The sequence below is a fragment of the Amblyraja radiata genome, chromosome 6 (genome assembly GCF_010909765.2).
Source record: "Amblyraja radiata isolate CabotCenter1 chromosome 6, sAmbRad1.1.pri, whole genome shotgun sequence".
Taxonomy (NCBI): domain Eukaryota; kingdom Metazoa; phylum Chordata; class Chondrichthyes; order Rajiformes; family Rajidae; genus Amblyraja; species Amblyraja radiata.
Genome location: NC_045961.1, coordinates 9,816,268 through 9,837,784, shown reverse-complemented (window position 1 = coordinate 9,837,784; position 21,517 = coordinate 9,816,268). Strand labels below are relative to the sequence as shown.

Here is a 21,517-nt window from a genome sequence, read left to right as displayed (position 1 = left end):
AAACCTACGCTGCACTCCCTCAATAGCAAGAATGCCCTTCCTCAAATTAGGAGACCAAAACTGCACACAATACTCCAGGTGCGGTCTCACCAGGGCTCTGTACAACTGCAGTAGGACCATCTTGCTCCTAAACTCAAATCCCCTTGCAATGAAAGCCAACATGCCATTAGCTTTCTTCACTGCCTGCTGTACCTCCCCATCCCACAGTGCAGCGCTCCCACACCCGCACCCCCCCCCCCCCTCCCCCCCCACTGTCCCACAGGAGGAGAGGGGGTAGAGAGGGAGCACATGGGGAGACAGGGTACAGACAGGGAGATGTCGATGGGAGATGGCACCTTTGCAGACAATAGCCAGGTGAAGAGACACACAGGTGGGGGGGGATGGAGTGTGAGGGGTCACATAGAGGGGTGCAGTGTGTGGGGGGGGGGGTGACACAATGGGGGTGTAGGTGGTGCAGAGTGTGGGGGGTGGGGGGACGGGGGGAGATGGCACAATGGGGGTGCAGAGTGTGGGGGATGGGGGAGATGGCACGATGGGGGTGAGGGGTGAGATACTGTACCTCTCCCTGAGTTAGCGGCAGCACATGGGGGGGAGGGGTGGGGGAGAGAGAAATCATGTCTGATCACAGCGGCAACACATCCCTCCCACACACGGCCCGCACTCACCCGCGCATCTGCACTGCCCGCTGCAGCCGGGGGGGGGGGGGGGGGGGACACGGTTCACGGGTTAAGGGGTGTCAAGCATCATGGTGTCGGGGGCGTGGGCCAAGGGGTCACACATTAGGGGTCCCGGGGTCGAGTCGTCGTGTGGGTTCAGGAGGAGCTGGTCGCAGGGTCGGGGGAGGGTCTGGGGTCAAGGGTGGGGGGTCACAGGTCGAGGGTCTGGGGGAGGGTGGGGGGGTCGTGGTCGTGGCGTGTGCTCCTACCGGCCATTGTCACGCCCCACGCCCCACACACGGATGCTGACGATGGGTTGCATGTGCAGCGGCGTCTGGGTCACGGGGTCAACCAGGCTCAACGTGTCGTCCTCCAGTAACAGCTGCATTGTCTTGCCCTGGGGGGTGGAGAGAGACATCGTTAGTGAGCCCCCACACAGTCACACTCACTAGGCCGCGGGGTCTGGACACAAAACAGGGGGCGGGGGGGGGTGTACACCCCACACCCACCCATGCACAAATGTCCCACCCATCCCCAGGAGCCCCCACCTGTCCCCACCTGGCCCAGATGTACACACCTACGGCAGGTGTCCAAGTTTGCCCCACCTGTCCCCGTGTGCTCCACCTGCCCCCCACCTGTCCCCGTGTGCCCCACCTGTCCCCGTGTCACACCTGCCCCCACCTGTCCCCGCTTGCTCCACCTGACCCCACCTGCTCCCACTTGTCCCCCACCTGCCCCCGTGTGCTCCACCTGTCCCCGTGTGCTCCACCTGTCCCCGTGTGTCACACCTGTCCCCACCTGTCCCCGTGTGTCCCACCTGTCCCCGTGTGCTCCACCTGCCCCCACCTGTCCCCGTGTGTCCCACCTCTCCCCGTGTGTCCCACCTGTCCCATGTCCCTGTGTGCTCCACCTGTCCCCGTGTGCTCCACCTGCCCCCACCTGTCCCCGTGTGCTCCACCTGTCCCCGTGTGCTCCACCTGTCCCCGTGTGTCCCACCTGTCCCCGTGTGCTCCACCTGTCCCCACCTGTCCCCGTGTGCTCCACCTGTCCCCACCTGTCCCCGTGTGCTCCACCTGTCGCCACCTGTCCCCGTGTGTCCCACCTGTCCCCGTGTGCTCCACCTGTCCCCGTGTGCTCCACCTGCCCCCACCTGTCCCCGTGTGCTCCACCTGTCCCCGTGTGTCCCACCTGTCCCCGTGTGCTCCACCTGTCCCCGTGTGCTCCACCTGCCCCCACCTGTCCCCGTGTGTTCCACATGTCCCCGTGTGCTCCACCTGCCCCCACCTGTCCCCGTGTGCTCCACCTGTCCCCGTGTGTCCCACCTGTCCCCGTGTGTCCCACCTCTCCCCGTATGCTCCACCTGTCCCCGTGTACTCCACCTGTCCCCGGTGTCCCACCTGTCCCCGTGTGCTCCACCTGTCCCCACCTGTCCCGCTCCTGCCCCCGTGTGTCCCACCTGTCCCATGTCCCCGTGTGCTCCACCTGTCCCCGTGTGCTCCACCTGTCCCCGTGTGCTTCACATGTCCCCGTGTGCTCCACCTGTCCCCACCTATCCCCGTGTGCTCCACCTGCCCCCACCTGTCCCCGTGTGCTCCACCTGCCCCCACCTGTCCCCGTTGTGCTCCACCTGTCCCCGTGTGCTCCACCTGCCCCGTGTGCTCCACCTGCCCCCACCTGTCCCCCGTGTGCTCCACCTGTCCCCGTGTGCTCCACTGTCCCCGTGTGCTCCACCTGTCCCCGTGTGCTCCACCTGTCCCCGTGTGCTCCACCTGCCCCCACCTGTCCCCGTGTGCTCCACCTGTCCCCGTGTGCTCCACCTGCCCCCACCTGTCCCCGTGTGCTCCACCTGTCCCCACCTGTCCCGTGTGCTCCACCTGTCCCCGTGTGCTCCACCTGTCCCGTGTGCTCCACCTGTCCCCGTGTGGCTCCACCTGCCCCCACCTGTCCCGTGTGCTCCACCTGTCCCCGTGTGCTCCACCTGTCCCCGTGTGCTCCACCTGTCCCCGTGTGCTCCTCCTGTCCCCGTGTGCTCCCCTGTCCCCGTGTGTCCCACCTGTCCCGTGTGTTCCACCTGTCCCCACCTGTCCCCGTGTGTCCCACCTGTCCCCGTGTGCTCCACCTGCCCCCCACCTGTCCCCGTGTGTCCCACCTGTCCCATGTCCCCGGTGTGCTCCACCTGTCCCGTGTGCTCCACCTGCCCCCACCTGTCCCCGTGTGCTCCACCTGTACCCGTGTGCTCCACCTGTCCCCGTTGTGCTCCACCTGCCCCACCTGTCCCCGTGTGCTCCGCCTGCCCCCACCTGTCCCCGTGTGCTCCACCTGTCCCCGTGTGTCCCACCTGTCCCCGTGTGCTCCACCTGTCCCCGTGTGCTCCACCTGCCCCCACCTGTCCCCGTGTGCTTCACCTGTCCCCGTGTGCTCCACCTGTCCCCGTGTGTCCCCACCTGTCCCCGTGTGTCCCACCTGTCCCCGTGTGCTCCACCTGTCCCCGTGTGTCCCACCTGTCCCCGTGTGCTCCTCCTGTCCCCGTGTGCTCCACCTGTCCCACCTGTCCCCGTGTGTTCAACCTGCCCCCACCTGTCCCCGTGTGCTCCACCTGTCCCCGTGTGCTCCACCTGTCCCCGTGTGCTCCACCTGTCCCCGTGTGCTCCACCTGTCACCACGTGTCCCCGTGTGCTCCACCTGTCCCCGTGTGCTCCACCTGTCCCCGTGTGTCCCACCTGCCCCCACCTGTCCCCGTGTGCTCCACCTGCCCCCACCTGTCCCCATGTGCTCCACCTGCCCCGTGTGCTCCACCTGTCCCCACCAGTCCCCGTGTGCTCCACCTGTCCCCACCCTATCCCCGTGTGTCCACCTGTCCCCTTGTGTCCCACCTGTCCCCGTGTGCTCCACCTGTTCCCCGTGTGCTCCACCTGCCCCCACCTGTCCCCCTGTGCCCACCTCCCCGTCCCCGTGTGTCCCACTGTCCCCGTGTGCTCCACCTGTCCCCGTGTGCTCCACCTGTCCCCACCTGTCCCAGTGTGCTCCACCTGCCCCCGTGGTTCCCACCTGTCCCGGTGTGCTCCACCTGTCCCACCTGTCCCCGTGTGCTCCACCTGTCCCCGTGTGTCCCACCTGTCCACCCGGTGTGCTCACCTTTCCCGTGTGCTCCACCTTGACCCCCACCTTCCCCGTGTGTCATACCTGTCCCCGTGTGTCCACCCTGTCCCACCGTCCCCGGCGTGCTCCACCTGCCCCCGTGGTTCCCACCTGTCCCCGTGTGCTCCACCTGTCCCCACCCTGCTCCACCTGTTCCCACCTGTCACCGTGTGTCCCACCTGTCCCCGTGTGCTCCACCTGTCCCCGTGTGCTCCCCTGCCCCCACCTGTCCCCGTGTGTCCCACCTGTCCCCACCTGTCCCCGTGTGCTCCACCTGCCCCCGTGTGCTCCACCTGCCCCCACCTGTCCCCGTGTGCTCCACCTGCCCCCACCTGTCCCCGTGTCTCACCTGTCCCCACCTGTCCCCGTGTGTCCCATGTCCCCGTGTGCTCCACCTGTCCCCGTGTGCTCCACCTGTCCCACCTGTCCCCGTGTGTTCAACCTGCCCCCACCTGTCCCCGTGTGCTCCACTGTCCCCGTGTGCTCCACCTGTCCCCACCTGTCCCCGTGTGCTCCACCTGTCCCCGTGTGCTCCACCTGTCACCACGTGTCCCCGTGTGCTCCACCTGTCCCCGTGTGCTCCACCTGTCCCCGTGTGTCCCACCTGCCCCCACCTGTCCCCGTGTGCTCCACCTGCCCCCACCTGTCCCCATGTGCTCCACCTGCCCCCGTGTGCTCCACCTGTCCCCACCAGTCCCCGTGTGCTCCACCTGTCCCCACCTGCCCCCGTGTGTCCCACCTGTCCCCGTGTGCTCCACCTGTCCCCACCTGCTCCACCTGTCCCCACCTGTCACCGTGTGTCCCACCTGTCCCCGTGTGCTCCACCTGTCCCCGTGTGCTCCACCTGCCCCCACCTGTCCCCGTGTGTCCCACCTGTCCCCACCTGTCCCCGTGTGCTCCACCTGCCCCCGTGTGCTCCACCTGCCCCCACCTGTCCCCGTGTGCTCCACCTGCCCCCACCTGTCCCCGTGTCTCACCTGTCCCCACCTGTCCCCGTGTGTCCCATGTCCCCGTGTGCTCCACCTGTCCCCGTGTGCTCCACCTGTCCCACCTGTCCCCGTGTGTTCAACCTGCCCCCACCTGTCCCCGTGTGCTCCACCTGTCCCCGTGTGCTCCACCTGTCCCCACCTGTCCCCGTGTGCTCCACCTGTCCCCGTGTGCTCCACCTGTCACCACGTGTCCCCGTGTGCTCCACCTGTCCCCGTGTGCTCCACCTGTCCCCGTGTGTCCCACCTGCCCCCACCTGCCCCCGTGTGCTCCACCTGTCCCCACCTGTCCCCGTGTGTCCCACCTGTCCCCGTGTGTCCCACCTGTCCCCGTGTGCTCCACCTGCCCCCACCTGTCCCCGTGTGCTCCACCTGCCCCCACCTGTCCCCGTGTGCTCCACCTGTCCCCGTGTGTCCCACCTGTCCCCGTGTGTCCCACCTCTCCCCGTATGCTCCACCTGTCCCCGTGTGCTCCACCTGTCCCCGTGTGTCCCACCTGTCCCCGTTTGCTCCACCTGTCCCCACCTGTCCCGCCTGCCCCCGTGTGTCCCACCTGTCCCATGTCCCCGTGTGCTCCACCTGTCCCCGTGTGCTCCACCTGTCCCCGTGTGCTCCACATGTCCCCGTGTGCTCCACCTGTCCCCACCTATCCCCGTGTGCTCCACCTGCCCCCACCTGTCCCCGTGTGCTCCACCTGCCCCCACCTGTCCCCGTGTGCTCCACCTGTCCCCGTGTGCTCCACCTGCCCCCACCTGTCCCCGTGTGCTCCACCTGCCCCCACCTGTCCCCGTGTGCTCCACCTGTCCCCGTGTGCTCCACCTGTCCCCGTGTGCTCCACCTGTCCCCGTGTGCTCCACCTGTCCCCGTGTGCTCCACCTGCCCCCACCTGTCCCCGTGTGCTCCACCTGTCCCCGTGTGCTCCACCTGCCCCCACCTGTCCCCGTGTGCACCACCTGTCCCCACCTGTCCCCGTGTGCTCCACCTGTCCCCGTGTGCTCCACCTGTCCCCGTGTGCTCCACCTGTCCCCGTGTGCTCCACCTGTCCCCGTGTGCTCCACCTGCCCCCACCTGTCCCCGTGTGCTCCACCTGTCCCCGTGTGCTCCACCTGTCCCCGTGTGCTCCACCTGTCCCCGTGTGCTCCACCTGTCCCCGTGTGCTCCTCCTGTCCCCGTGTGCCCCACCTGTCCCCGTATGTCCCACCTGTCCCCGTATGCTCCACCTGTACCCGTGTGCTCCACCTGCCCCCGTGTGCTCCACCTGTCCCCGTGTGTCCCACCTGTCCCCGTGTGTTCCACCTGTCCCCACCTGTCCCCGTGTGTCCCACCTGTCCCCGTGTGCTCCACCTGCCCCCACCTGTCCCCGTGTGTCCCACCTGTCCCATGTCCCCGTGTGCTCCACCTGTCCCCGTGTGCTCCACCTGCCCCCACCTGTCCCCGTGTGCTCCACCTGTCCCCGTGTGCTCCACCTGCCCCACCTGTCCCCGTGTGCTCCGCCTGCCCCCACCTGTCCCCGTGTGCTCCACCTGTCCCCGTGTGTCCCACCTGTCCCCGTGTGCTCCACCTGTCCCCGTGTGCTCCACCTGCCCCCGTGTGCTTCACCTGTCCCCGTGTGCTCCACCTGTCCCCACCTGTCCCCGTGTGTCCCCACCTGTCCCCACCTGTCCCCGTGTGTCACACCTGTCCCCGTGTGCTCCACCTGTCCCCGTGTGTCCCACCTGTCCCCGTGTGCTCCTCCTGTCCCCGTGTGCTCCACCTGTCCCACCTGTCCCCGTGTGTTCAACCTGCCCCCACCTGTCCCCGTGTGCTCCACCTGTCCCCGTGTGCTCCACCTGTCCCCACCTGTCCCCGTGTGCTCCACCTGTCCCCGTGTGCTCCACCTGTCACCACGTGTCCCCGTGTGCTCCACCTGTCCCCGTGTGCTCCACCTGTCCCCGTGTGTCCCACCTGCCCCCACCTGTCCCCGTGTGCTCCACCTGCCCCCACCTGTCCCCATGTGCTCCACCTGCCCCCGTGTGCTCCACCTGTCCCCACCAGCCCCCGTGTGCTCCACCTGTCCCCACCTATCCCCGTGTGTCCCACCTGTCCCCTTGTGTCCCACCTGTCCCCGTGTGCTCCACCTGTCCCCGTGTGCTCCACCTGCCCCCACCTGTCCCCGTGTGCTCCACCTGTCCCCGTGTGTCCCACCTGTCCCCGTGTGCTCCACCTGTCCCCGTGTGCTCCACCTGTCCCCACCTGTCCCCGTGTGCTCCACCTGCCCCCGTGTGTCCCACCTGTCCCCGTGTGCTCCACCTGTCCCCACCTGTCCCCGTGTGCTCCACCTGTCCCCGTGTGTCCCACCTGTCCCCGTGTGCTCCACCTGTCCCCGTGTGCTCCACCTGCCCCCACCTGTCCCCGTGTGTCATACCTGTCCCCGTGTGTCCCACCTGTCCCCACCTGTCCCCGTGTGCTCCACCTGTCCCCACCTGTCCCCGTGTGCTCCACCTGTCCCCACCTGTCACCGTGTGTCCCACCTGTCCCCGTGTGCTCCACCTGTCCCCGTGTGCTCCACCTGCCCCCACCTGTCCCCGTGTGTCCCACCTGTCCCCACCTGTCCCCGTGTGCTCCACCTGCCCCCGTGTGCTCCACCTGTCCCCGTGTGCTCCACCTGTCCCCACCTGTCCCCGTGTGTCCCACCTGTCCCCGTGTGCTCCACCTGTCCCCACCTGTCCCCGTGTGTCCCGCCTGTCCCCGTGTGTCCCACCTGTCCCCGTGTGCTCCACCTGTCCCCGTGTGCTCCACCTGCCCCCGTGTGCTCCACCTGCCCCTGTGTGCTCCACCTGTCCCCGTGTGTGCCACCTGTCCCCGTGTGCTCCACCTGTCCCCACCTGTCCCCGTGTGCGCCACCTGTCCCCGTGTGTCCCACCGGTCCCCACCTGTCCCCGTGTGCTCCACCTGCCCCCACCTGTCCCCGTGTCTCACCTGTCCCCACCTGTCCCCGTGTGTCCCATGTCCCCGTGTGCTCCACCTGTCCCCGTGTGCTCCACCTGTCCCCGTGTGCTCCACCTGTCCCCACCTGTCTCCGTGTGTCCCACCTGTCCCCGTGTGCTCCACCTGTCCCCATGTTTCCCACCTGTCCCCGTGTGTCCCACCTGTCCCCACCTGTCCCCACCTGTCCCCGTGTGCTCCACCTGTCCCCGTGTGCTCCACCTGCCCCCACCTGTCCCCGTGTGCTCCACCTGTCCCCGTGTGTCCCACCTGTCCCCGTGTGTCCCACCTGTCCCCGTATGTCCCACCTGTCCCCGTATGCTCCACCTGTCCCCGTGTGCTGCACCTGCCCCCGTGTGCTCCACCTGTCCCCGTGTGCTCCACCTGTCCCCACCTGTCCCCGTGTGCTCCACCTGTCCCCATCTGTCCCCGTGTGTCCCACCGGTCCCCACCTGTCCCCGTGTGCTCCACCTGCCCCCACCTGTCCCCGTGTGTCTCACCTGTCCCCACCTGTCCCCGTGTGTCCCATGTCTCCGTGTGCTCCACCTGTCCCCGTGTGCTCCACCTGCCCCCACCTGTCCCCGTGTGCTCCACCTGTCCCCGTGTGCTCCACCTGCCCCCACCTGTCCCCGTGTGCTCCACCTGTCCCCGTGTGCTCCACCTGTCCCCACCTGTCCCCGTGTGTCCCACCTGTCCCCGTGTGCTCCACCTGTCCCCATGTTTCCCACCTGTCCCCACCTGTCCCCGTGTGCTCTACCTGTCCCCACCTGTCCCCGTGTGCTCCACCTGCCCCCACCTGTCCCCGTGTGCTCCACCTGTTCCCGTGTGCTCCACCTGTCCCCGTGTGTCCCACCTGTCCCCACCTGTCCCCGTGTGCTCCACCTGCCACAACCTGTCCCCGTGTGCTCCACCTGTCCCCGTGTGTCCCACCTGTCCCCAGCTGTCCCCGTGTGCTCCACCTGTCCCCGTGTGTCCCACCTGTCCCCGTGTGCTCCACCTGCCCCCACGTATCCCCGTGTGCTCCACCTGCCCCCACCTGTCCCCGTGTGCTCCATCTGCCCCCACCTGTCCCATGGCCCCGTGTGCTCCACCTGTCCCCGTGTGTCCCACCTGTCCCCACCTGTCCCCGTGTGCTCCACCTGCCCCCACCTGTCCCCGTGTGCTCCACCTGTCCCCGTGTGCTCCACCTGTCCCCGTGTGTCCCACCTGTCCCCGTGTGCTCCACCTGTCCCCGTGTGTCCCACCTGTCCCCACCTGTCCCCGTGTGCTCCACCTGTCCCCACCTGTCCCCGTGTGCTCCACCTGCCCCCACCTGTCCCCGTGTGCTCCACCTGCCCCCACCTGTCCCCGTGTGCTCCACCTGCCCCCACCTGTCCCCGTGTGCTCCACCTGTCCCCACCTGTCCCCGTGTGCTCCACCTGTCCCCGTGTGCTCCACCTGCCCCCACCTGTCCCCGTGTGCTCCACCTGTCCCCACCTGTCCCCGTTTGCTCCACCTGCCCCCACCTGTCCCCGTGTGCTCCACCTGTCCCCACCTGTCCCCGTGTGCTCCACCTGTCCCCGTGTGCTCCACCTGTCCCCGTGTGCTCCACCTGTCCCCGTGTGTCCCACCTGCCCCCACCTGTCCCCGTGTGCTCCACCTGCCCCCACCTGTCCCCGTGTGCTCCACCTGCCCCCACCTGTCCCCGTGTGCTCCACCTGTCCCCACCTGCCCCCGTGTGCTCCACCTGTCCCCACCTGTCCCCGTGTGTCCCACCTGTCCCCGTGTGTCCCACCTGTCCCCGTGTGCTCCACCTGCCCCCACCTGTCCCCGTGTGCTCCACCTGTCCCCACCTGTCCCCGTGTGTCCCACCTGTCCCCGTGTGCTCCACCTGTCCCCACCTGTCCCCGTGTGCTCCACCTGTCCCCACCTGTCCCCGTGTGCTCCACCTGTCCCCACCTCTCCCCGTGTGTCCTACCTGTCCCCACCTGTCCCCGTGTGTCCCACCTGTCCCCACCTGTCCCCGTGTGCTCCATCTGTCCCCACCTGTCCCCGTGTGCTCCACCTGTCCCCACCTGTCACCGTGTGTCCCACCTGTCCCCACCTGTCCCCGTGTGCTCCACCTGTACCCGTGTGCTCCACCTGTACCCGTGTGCTCCACCTGTCCCCACCTGTCCCCGTGTGTCCCACCTGTCCCCACCTGTCCCCGTGAGTCCCACCTGTCCCCGTGTGTCCCACCTGTCCCCGTGTGCCCCACCTGTCCCCGTGTGCTCCACATGTCCCCGTGTACTCCACCTGCCCCACCTGTCCCCGGTGAACCCACCTGCCCCCATGATCCTGCGCTGTCGTGCAGGGTGCCGCGGTGCATGGACAGCTGGCGGATGCAGGTGTTGACAGCAACGCTGCTCTTGCCGGGGGCCAGGTCCTCCTCCAGCATCTCCACCCAGCCCAGCGACTGCACCTGGAAACACTGACGCAGCAACACCGCACATCAGGGGGCAGCGAGGGGGGGGCCGCTCTTGTGCAGAGGGGGGGATGGGGGAAGAGTAGGAGGAGACGTGGGGGGTGAGTTTAGCGGGGGAGGGAGGAACGGCCCGCGGGGAGAGGGGGGGTGGTGGCAGGGATATGGACGGGGGAGTGGTCATGGTTGGGTCGTGGGTGGGTCGCTGGGGTCATGGGGGTGGTGGGGGTCATGGTTGGGACGTGGGGGTCATGGGGGGGTCGTTGGGGTCACGGTTGGGACGTGGGGGTCATGGTTGGGACGTGGGGGTCATGGGGGGTCGTTGGGGTCATGGTTGGGTCCGGGGGTCACAGTTGGGTGGTGAGGGTCACGGGGGGACGTGGGGGTCACTGGGGGGTGGTGGGGGTCATGGTTGTGTTGTGGGGGTCACGGTTGGGTGGTGGGGTCACGGTTGGGTCGTGAGGGTCACGGGGGTCATGGTTGCGTCGTGGGGGTCACGGGTGGGTCGTGAGGGTCACGGGGGGGTCATGGTTGGGTGGTGGGGTCGTGGTTGGGTCGTGAGTGTCACGGGGGGGTCATGGTTGGGTGGTGAGGGTCACGGGGGGGTCGTGGGGTCACAGTTGGGTCGTGAGGGTCACGGGAGGGAGGGGTGATGAACCCCCCGGGTCACGGCCTGACCTTGGACTCGTCGTCGATGTTGCTGAAGGTCTTGGTGCCGTCCTCCTCCGCTGACCCCCTGGGAGACACAACGGTCAGTGTGAGCGGCTCAACCAACGACGGATGCCCCTGCCGGGGACCACTGCCCTGGCTACACCTCCCCCCAGGGGCAGCAGCGAGGGGTTACCCCGGCAACTGGGGCAACTGGCGAGAGTTGGGGAGGGGGGGGGGGTGGTGCAGAAGCCAACAACTCTCACCAACTTCTACAGATGCGCTGTAGAGAGCATTTTATCAGGATGCCTCACAGCACGGTTTGGGAACAGCTCCATCGAAAACCGCAAGAAATTGCAGGAAATTGTGGACGCTGCCCAGACCATCACACAAACCATTCTCCCTTCCATCGCCTCCATCTACACCTCACGCTGCCTCGGCAAGGCCAGCAGCATCATCAAGGACCAATCTCACTCTGGTCACTCCCTCTTCTCCCCTCTCCCATCAGGCAAGATGTACAGAAGTGTGAAACCGCACACCACCAGATTCAGGGACAGTTTCTTCCCGGCTGTTATCAAGCACTGAACCATCCTACCACAACCAGAGAGCGGTGCTGAACTACTATCTACCTCATTAGTGACCCTCAGACTATCTTTGATCAGACTTTACTGGCTTTACCTTGCACCTATTGTCTATTGTCTAGCTGGTGCCAGATACAGACCACCCTCTGAGTGTAGAAGTTGCCCCTGAGGTCCCTCTTAAATCTCTCCCCTCACCTTAACCCTGTGCCCACTAGTTGTAGAATCGTCTACCCCGGGAAACAGACTGTGAGCGTTCACTTTATCCGTGCCCCTCATGATCTTGTCCACCTCAATAAGGTCACCCCTCAGCCCCCTACGCTCCAAAGGACAAAGTCCCAGCCAATCCAACCTCTCCCTGTAACTCAAGCCCACAAGCCCAGGTAACATCCTGGTGAATCTCTCCTGCACCCTCTCGAACGGGAGGAAAGTCTGGACAGAGACAGGGAGGCGCAGCGGGTAGAGCTGCTGCCTCACAGTGCCAGAGACACGGGATCGATCCTGACTACGGGTGCTGTCTGTACGGAGTTTGTACGTTCTCCCCGTGACCTGCATGGGTTTTCTCCGAGATCTTCGGTTTCCTCCCACACTCCAAAGACGCACAGGTTTGTAGGTTAATTGGATTGGTGTAAATGTAAATTGTTCCTGGTGTGTGTGTAGGATAGTGTTATTGTGCTGGGATCGCTGGTCGGCGCGGACACGGTGGGCTGTGGGGCCTGGTTCTGCGCTGTATCTCTAAACTCAGAGGATGATCACGTACCCGAGACTCAACGATGCATATCGTAACGTTGCTCCCTCAAAGTCTCGCAGACTGTTGTCCGTGCTCTCTGGGGGGGTGACTGCGTCCTGGGGGGGGGGGGGGGGACAAAGATACTGTCAGACGGCACACACACAACACACAGTAACTGCCAACACCCGCATCAACCCGGCACCAACTCCCCCAAAAATAGACACAGAGTGCTGGAGTAACTCAGCGGGTCAGGCAGCATCTGTGGAGAACATGGATAGGAGACGTTTCGTGTCGAGACCCTTCTTCAGATGTCAGTGTCGACTCGAAACGTTACCCATTCCTTCTCTCCAGAGACGCTGTCTGAATGACTCCAGCATTTTGTGTCTATCTTCAGTGTAAACCAGCATCTGCAGTTCCTTCCTAGTCACACACACTGCCCCCACCCACAGTCACACCCCCCCCCCCCTACAGTTATACTCGCTGCCCCCACCTACAGGCAGAAGGTGTGGGTGGAAGGGCTGGGGGGCGGGAGGATGAAGGGGAAGTGAGGGATGGGGGGGATGGGTGACGAGTGTACAGAGGGGCAACATCGCCTGGCTATCCCCTCCACAGATGCCGCCTGACCCGCTGAGTTACCGTGCCACTTGGTGTCGCCGGGCTCCCTGTCGTTTACCGAGGGTTGGTGACTTACCTTCCACTCACCGGCATCGTCGCACCCGTCCCCCGCCGTGAAACCTGCCCAGGTCAGCTGCAAGACAACGGCCAGGGTCAGACCAGGGTCAAAGCAAGGCAGGGAGGAGGGGCACGGGGGGGGGGGGGGGGTTAGGAGGAGGAGGAGGGTTGAGGGGGGGGGTTAGGAGGAGGAGGAGGGTTGAGGGGGCGGGGGGTCAGGAGGGGGGTTCAGTCAGGTGGGGGGTTGAGGGGGGGTCAGTCAGCGGGGGGGTTGGGGTGAGATGGTCAGTCAGCAGGGGGAGGTCAGGAGGAGGAGGAGGGCGGTTGAGGGGGGTGGTCAGTCAGCGGGGGGGGGGTAATTCAGGAGGGGGGTTGAGGGGGGGGTCAGTCAGCAGGGGGGGTTGGGGTGAGATGGTCAGTCAGCTGGGGGGGGGTTGAGGGTGGGTCAGGAGGGGGGGGTTGAGAGTGGGTCAGGAGGGGGGGGTTGAGGGGGGGTCAGTCAGCAGGGGGAGGTTGGGGGAGATGGTCAGTCAGCAGGGGCGGGGGTTTGAGGTGGGGTCAGTCAGCAGGCGGGGGGTCATTGAGGAGCTGGTGAAGGGGGAAGGAGGCATGATGGTACAACTTTGCTCACCGGGTCTCTGCATCCCCTCACCACACTGACCCAGGCAGTGAGCACATGCACTGACCAACAACTCACACCCAACATGTGGGAGGTGTGGGCTCACAGTTTGTAGGTGTAGTTTAGAGACACAGCATGGAAACAGGCCCCACCGAGACCACACAAACCATCCACCACCCGATCACACCGGTTCTATGAGATCTCACTCTCCCACCCAATTTACAGAGGCCCAATTAGCCGACAACCCCGCACGTCTTTGGGATGTGGGAGGAAGCTGGACACCAAGAGGAAACCCACGTGGTCATGGGGAAAAGTTGCAAACTCCACACAGACAGTACCTTAGGTTGAGATTGAACCCGGAAATCTGGCGTTGTGAAACAGCAGCTCTACCCGCTGCACCCAAATTACTCAAAACGTCACCTATCCATGTTCTCCACAGATGCTGCCTGACCCGCTGAGTTACTCCAGCACTGTGTGAAACGTCACCTATCCATGTTCCTATGCTGTTATCAGGCAACTGAATCATCCTACCACAACTAGAGAGCAGTGCTGAACTACTATCTACCGCTTTGGACACTTGGACTATCCTTGATCGGACTTTACCTTGCACTAAACATTATTCCCTTATCATGTATCTCTAGACTATAAATGGCACGACTGTAATCATGTTTTTTTTTTCCACTGACGGGACAGCACGCAACAAAGCCTTGTCACTGTACATCGGTACACGTGACAATAAACTCGACTGGACTGAGTTACTAAACTAAACTGTGCCTTTGCAAACTAAACCAAACCATGCATGTAAGCAGTGGGCGGCACAGTGGCGCAGCGGTAGAGTTTCCGCCTCACAGCGCCAGAGACCCAGTTTCCATCCTGACTACGGGTGCTGTCTGTACGGAGTTTGTACGTTCTCCCCGTGGGTTTTCTCCGGGTGCTCCGGGTTTCCTCCCACACGCCAAAGACGTGCGGGTTTGTAGGTTAATCGGCTCGCAGTAAATTGTCCCTAGCGTGCAGCGGGTGGGTGGGAAAGTGGGAGAACGTGGAACTGGTGCTACGTGGAGATCGCTGGTCGGTGTGGACTTGATGGGCCGAAGGGCCTCTTTCCATCATGTACCTCTGAACGTAACTAAAGTGAATGCAAGAGCAGCCAATTACCTCAACCTGACCCCCCCCTCAGCGTGACGTCACCCTCCCCACTCAGTTACTCCCCCTCACCATGCAGTCACCTCCCTCCCCCCAGATGTAGTGAACCTCCTCATCCCCACCAGTGCATCCCCACCCCCGCCGCTGAAGTAACCCCCCCCCCCCCTCCCCAGGCACAGTGAACCCCCGGATATGGCACGACACAGTCCCATTGCCCCCCCCCCCCTCTCCCCCGCCCTAGTTTGTGTGTCCCCTCCTGTTGTCTCCACCCCTCCTCCCCCCAACAGCCACCCCACTGCTCCCCTCCCCTCCCCCCCACAACGCAGTGCCCCCTTCTCCTGGAGTGAACCTTCACCCCCCCCCCCCCATGGCAGTCCCATTCCTCCCCCCCTCATCGTTTCCCACCCCCCCGGCCACCCCCATCGTCACATCTCCCCCCGCATCATCCCCCCCCCCCCACCGCTTCCCCCCCCTCCCCCCCCCCCCCCCCCCCCCCCCCCCCCCCCCCCGTTACCTGCTGCTCCTCGGACGGCGTGGTGCACTGCGACATGGAGGAGGGTTTCTGGGGGTCGGTGTCTCCCGGGGGTGGGGGGGGCTGCCACTGAGTGGTCCCCGTGGGGATGTGCCAGTAGTAGGTGCCCGACGTGTCCCTCACCCTCATCCAGCCCGCGGGTAGGTCTGTGTCTTTCTCCAGTGGCTCCCTCTGCCACATGCCATCTGTAGCACAGGGGGGGGGGGAAGTGAGGGGGGCAGTGAGGGGTGAGCGAGGGGGGGGGAGGCAAGGGGTGGATGAGGGGGGGCAGTGAGGGGGGGTGAGGGGTGAGCGAGGGGGGGCAATGGGTGGATGAGGGGGGGCAGTGAGGGGGGTGAGGGGCAAGCGAGAGGAGGGGGTGAACGAGGGGGGAGGGCGAAGTGGAACGAGGGGTGGATGATGCGAGGGGAGGGTCGATGAGGGAAGGGGCAGTGAGGGGAGGGGCGATGAGGGAAGGGGCAGTGAGGGGAGGGGCAGTGAGGGGGGGGGAAGTGAGGGGAGGGGCAGTGAGGGGGGGGGAAGTGAGGGGGGGGGCAGTGAGGGGAGGTGCAGTGAGGGGAGGTACAGTGAGGGGAGGGGCAGTGAGGGGAGGGGCCAGTGAGGGGAGGGGCAGTGAGAGGAGGGGCAGTGAGGGGGGGGCAAGGGGTGGATGAGGGGGGCAGTGAGGGGGGGGGGAGTGAGGGATGAGGGGCGAGCGAGGGGAGGGGGTGAACGAGGTGGGAGGGCGAAGTGGAGCGAGGGGTGGATGATGCGAGGGGTGGATGATGCGAGGGGTGGATGAGGGGGGCAGTGAGGGGAGGGGCAGTGAGGGAGGGGTCAAGGGGCAGTGAGGGGGGGTGAGTGAGGGACAAGCGAGGGGAGGGGATGAACGAAGGGGGAGGGCGAAGGGGAGTGAGGGGGGGATGGAGGGGCAGTGAGGGGGGGGGGTGAGCAAGGGGGAAGAGGTGATAACGAGTTATGTGGACAGTGGAGTCTGTATAACCCATTCTCTCCTCTCCCACAGCCAACAATGGTGCATTGTTTTCTTGGTCATCGTTCCGTGCACATCTACCGTTCACTTGTCCTGTTACCATCTTATCCTCTCCTTCCCCATTCCCCTGTCTCTCTGCGACAAGAACGGTCTCGACCCAAAACATCACCCCCTTCTCTCTGGAGATGCTGCCTGACCCACTGGGTTCCTGCTGGATTTTGTGTCTACCTTCGGTGTAAACCAGTGTCTCCAGATCCTCCGACACACTCTTCCACCACCTGCTCTGGCAAGCGATCTGGATATCAACTACTTTCTGGAGAAAACAACTTCCCTCAAATCCCCATTAAATTACTTTAGTACAGGTGGCAGAGGTTAGTACTAATTCTTGCCCAGAGTAGGGGAATCGAGGACCAGAGGACACAGGTTCAAGGTGAAGGGGAAAAAATTTAATAGGAATCTGAGGGGTAACTTTTTCACACCAAGGGTGGTGGGTGTAAGGAACGAACTGCCAGAGGAGGTAGTTGAGGCTGGGACTATCCCAACGTTTAAGAAACAGTTAAGACAGGTACATGGATAGGACAGGTTTGGAGGGGTATGGACCAAGCGCAGGCAGGTGGGACTAATGTAGCTGGGACATGTTGTCTGATGTGGGCAAGTTGGGCCGAAGGACCTGTTTCCACACTGTATCATTCTGTGACTCATGTCCATAAGTGAAAGGAGCAGAATTAAGCCATTTGGCCCATCAAATCTTCTCCGCCATTCAATCATGACTGATCAATCTTTCCCTCTCTGCCTCTCAACCCCATTCTGCTGCCTTCTCCCCGTAACCTCTAACACCCGTACTGGTCAAGAATATGTTAATCTCTGCCTTTAAGATAACCATAAGGGCGGTGCAGCGGTAGAGTTGCTGCCTCATAGTAGGTATGTTGCAAAGCCTACCTGAAGCGTCGTTGAAAATCTGCCGCTGCGGGTGTGCGCGATTTTGGCGCCGTTTAGAGGGGGGCGGGTTTAAAACGCGATTTTCTCTAGGCTGTTCAAATCGAAGATGTTCAGCCTAGTTAATTATTAACGAAAAATCGCTGGAAGACCCCGTCGCAAAAGCTATTATTAGTTTTAAAGGCCTCGTATAATAGTTATAGTAGTTTAAAAATCAATCTCTAAATCCGCGACCGCCAGCAACCGCAGGGTCTCATAAAGCAAATAGCAGAAGGTGGGCTGTATATTTTTGCATTAAAAAGGGCTTCTAAAGATCCCTTTATACAAAGTTTAATATTGCGAGTAGCTCATTTTGGGCCCATTATATCCCGCAGTATTTTTCTGGGCATTTGGGGGCACAAATCTACCGCAATGTGAACGTTCTAAACCAGCGCGTTCCACAGGGACCCACTGGAAAGCTGATTTAAATGGGCATTTATTTACAGCAATTGAACACTAAATTCCTTCCATTTGGTCTATAAATTAATGTAAATGAGATTTAAAAATCATGTTTTATTGTGAATTATTTGTGAATATTATTTGGACATTTAGGCTATTTAAAAATGTTAATCATTTATTAAGAAATTGATAGATGTTTAGATCTAGTAATTGAAGTCTGAAATTAGCTACAATTAGGTAACTAACTAATTATATGCTTTAATTTCAGGTCATCCAAGTAAGATTATTTTATATTTGTTTCAGAATGCTTCAATCTATGATAACTGAAAATTTCATTCAGTTCTCTTAATTTTTAAGAAAGTTATGGGCTTTTGACTGTCCACGATCACAGCTTTTTTGTTATGTCCATAGAAAATCAATAGGGAACAAGATGCTCATTTCCGAGTATGAAAATGGCCATAACTTTTTAAATACTTGAGATATGAAAGTGAATTAGGTGTCAAATTAAACTTCTTTTTATGCTTTATCTGATGGGATAAATTACAGACTTGATTTTTTAAATCTCAAAATTTTGTAACATTGCTACTCATAGCGCCAGAGACCTGGGTTCGATCCTGACCTCAGGTGCTGTCGGTACAGAATTTGTACGTTCTCCCCGTGACCGCGTGGGTTTTCTCCGAGATCTTCGGTTTCCTCCCACGTACAGGTTTGTAGGTTAATTGGCTACAGTAAATGTAAATTGTCCCGAGTGTGTGTGAGATAGTGTTAGGTCGGTGCAGATTCGATGGGCCAAAGGACCTGTTTCTGCGCTGTATCTCTAAGCTAAACTAAACCATTGACATCCTCCCTAGCTGTCTCTGGCAATTAATTCCGCAGATTCACCACCCTCTGGCTCAGGAAATTTCTCCTCATCTCCTTTTAACTTTCTTTAATCGGACTTCAATGTAATATTTTGCATTAAATGCTGCACCCTTTAATCTGTGCACTGTGGATGCCTTGATTACAATCATGTTTTGTCTTTTCTTTGACTGGGTAGCACGCAATAAAAGCTCTCACCTGTACCTCGCTACATGTGACAATAAGAAACTGAACAATGATCTGCTAAGCCGGGATCTGTGAGCCGTCTCCATCACCTTGTCCACACTGGCCGGTCCCAGGGATGCAGGGGTTTATTGTACGGGGACTGAGCCCGCGATCTCTGGAGAGACATTGAGGTCTACGTTCACCTCTTGTCTGGGTAGACACAGGGGAGTTCCCCTGGAGTTGTGGACGCAGCCCAGACCCTCACTCAAACCAACCTCCCTTCCATCCACTCCATCTACACCTCACGTTGCCTCGGCAAGACCAGCAGCATAATCAAGGACCTCTTCTCCCCTCTCCCATCGACCCGAACCATCTCCTTTAAACTTTCACCTTAAACCTGTGCCCTCTAGTATTTGGGGAAAGGTTCTGACTGTCTACCCTATCCACGCCTCTCTTTATTTCATAAACTTCTATCAGGTCTCCCCTCAACCTCCGACATTCCAGAGACAACAACCCAAGTCTGTCCAGCCTCTCCCTGTAGTGAATAGCCACTAACGCAGGCATCGTTGTGGTCAACTTCCTCTGCCCCCTCTCCAAGCTCCCCCTGCAGCTGAAGCCCTGTAATCCAGGCAGCATTGTGGTAAAACCTCCTCTTGTACAACAGTAACATGATGTGCCCACTTCTACACTCGGTACCGTGACTGACAAGGGCCGGTGTTGGCAGTGACTGGGAATTCCCGGATAACCGGGAGCCGATACCGGGATACGGGCGCCGTTACCGTGCTGCGCCGTGCAGTACTCAGCTCACTAGACGAGCTCCGGGATACTTTGCCCTTGGCCCATGCTATCCTGCGCCATGCCACACCACCCAATGCTATTACCGTACCCAGGTGGTCGGGCGAGCTCAAGCGCTGCCTGTTGCCGCACCGCACCACCCTGCGCAGTGTTGTGCTGTTACTGTACCGGCCATTAATGCGCCGCACCGTGCCCCATGCAGCCCGGCGCAGCCCCATGTGGCACCACGTTGCCCCATGCCACACGTTGCCCCATGCAGCCCCATGCAGCACCGCGATGCCCCGTGCAGCACCACGATGCCCCATGCAGCCCCATGCAGCACCGCGGTGCCCCATGCAGCCCCACGTTGCCCCATGCAGCACCGCGATGCCCCATGCAGCCACACGTTGCCCCATGCAGCCCCATGCCACACCACGTTGCCCCATGCAGCCCCATGCAGCACCGCGATGCCCCATGCAGCCCCACGCCGCACGTTGCCCCATGCAGCCCCATGCAGCACCACGTTGCCCCATGCAGCCCCATGCAGCAACGCGATGCCCCATGCAGCCCCACGTTGCCCCATGCCGCACGTTGCCCCATGCAGCCCCATGCAGCACCACGTTGCCCCATGCAGCCCCATGCAGCAACGCGATGCCCCATGCAGCCCCACGTTGCCCCATGCCACACGTTGCCCCATGCAGCCCCATGCAGCACCACGTTGCCCCATGCAGCACCGCGATGCCCCATGCAGCCCCATGCCACACCACGTTGCCCCATGCAGCCCCATGCAGCACCGTGATGCCCCATGCAGCCCCATGCCACACCACGTTGCCTCATGCAGCCCCATGCAGCACTGCGATGCCCCATGCCGCACCACGCTGCCCCAGGCCTCCCAGCAATGCCCCATGCCGCACCACGCTGCCCCATGCTGCCCGGCGCAGCCACATGCCGCCCGGCGCAGCCACATGCCGCCCGGCGCTGCCTCATGCCGCACCACGCTGCCCCACGCCACCCGGCGCTGCCCCACGCCGCCCTATGCCGCCCGGCGCCGTTACCGTACCAAGGTCGTCGGGCGAGCTCCAGGACGCGCTGCCCTGTGATAGGCTGGTCCAGCTGGAGTCCTCGTCGCTCGGCGCCGTGTTCCTCATCCCGAAGAAGAGGCAGGATGCCTTCCTGTCGTGGGGGGGGGCCTGGGTCGGCACCTCCAGCCCCCCCTCGTCCTCGTCCCCCTCCCCCTCCCCCTCCTGGTCCGCACTGTCCCCCGGGTGGAGGTGCAGGAGGGGGGTCTGTGTGTCGGCCTCTCCCTCCAGTGACAGCTCCAGCCCCATGTAGTACTGCAGGAAGCCGCCGGTGTTGCCAGGCTGGCTGTCCGCTGGCCCTTCATCCCGCGCCTCCGGCCCCACCTCTGGCCCAGTGACGTTGCGGTTCTGGTCTTGCCGCACGTGCTGAGCCGCTCTCCGTAGCTGGTTGCGCCCGTCCTTCACCCACTTGCAGCTGCCGGTGTCGGTCGCCAGCCCCATTGCCGCCGGCAGGTCGGTGGAGGCGTACGCCGTGCGGCCTTTGGGGGGCCCGCAACGCTTCAGGTCGGCGTTGAGCAGTTCGTTGTGCGAGGAGCGCAGTTCGAGGGTCAGAGACGGGGCCACACAGCCGTTCACGTTGACCACCTCGCCCTGGTTGGCCATGGCTTCCAACGCCACTCCACGCTCACTCTGCTGGACACAGGACAGCATTAGCACTGCACACCCAGGCCACTCAGCCCCTCACTCCCTGCTAGCACAGCTTGGCATCACAGCACTGAACCGGAGGGCAGGAAGGAAGACAGACACAAAATGCTGGAGTTACTCAGCGGGTCAGGCAGCATCTCTGGAGAGAAGGAATGGGTGACGTTTCGGGTCAAGGCCCTTCTTCAGTTCTTCAGAGGCTGAGGAAGGGTCCCGACCCGGAACGTCCATCACCCATTCCTTCTCTCCAGAGATGCTGCCTGTCCCGCTGAGTTATTCCAGCATTTTGTGTCTATCTTCAGTGTAAAGAAGCACCTGCAGTTCCTTCCTCCATACAACAGTACAGCCTGGGGACTGACCATTCGGCCCACATCTCAGACCACTACTAGCCCACTGACCGCAACTGTGGTTGGTTGCACTACCCACCTTGACGTTCATGTACTTGTACTGTGGCTGTTATACCAATGTCCCCAGGACTCTCTGGCCTAAGTTACAGGGAGAGGTGGGGCAGGCTGGGACTCTATTCCTTGGAGCGTAGGAGGATGAGGG

At 62.4% G+C, this 21,517-nt stretch overlaps 1 protein-coding gene across 1 annotated transcript; it reads right to left on the bottom strand.

The window, feature by feature from the left end:
• Positions 1-921: 921 nt before the first annotated feature.
• On the bottom strand, positions 922-20,992 carry LOC116974071 (amyloid-beta A4 precursor protein-binding family B member 2-like). The gene is made up of 7 exons (XM_033022194.1): positions 20,308-20,992; positions 15,089-15,291; positions 12,832-12,888; positions 12,171-12,256; positions 10,863-10,920; positions 10,047-10,193; positions 922-1,053 (listed from the first exon to the last, which is right to left on the bottom strand). Exons 1-7 carry the CDS (start codon positions 20,975-20,977, stop codon positions 922-924), a joined length of 1,353 nt encoding a protein of 450 aa, XP_032878085.1. The 5' UTR covers positions 20,978-20,992.
• Positions 20,993-21,517: the final 525 nt, after the last annotated feature.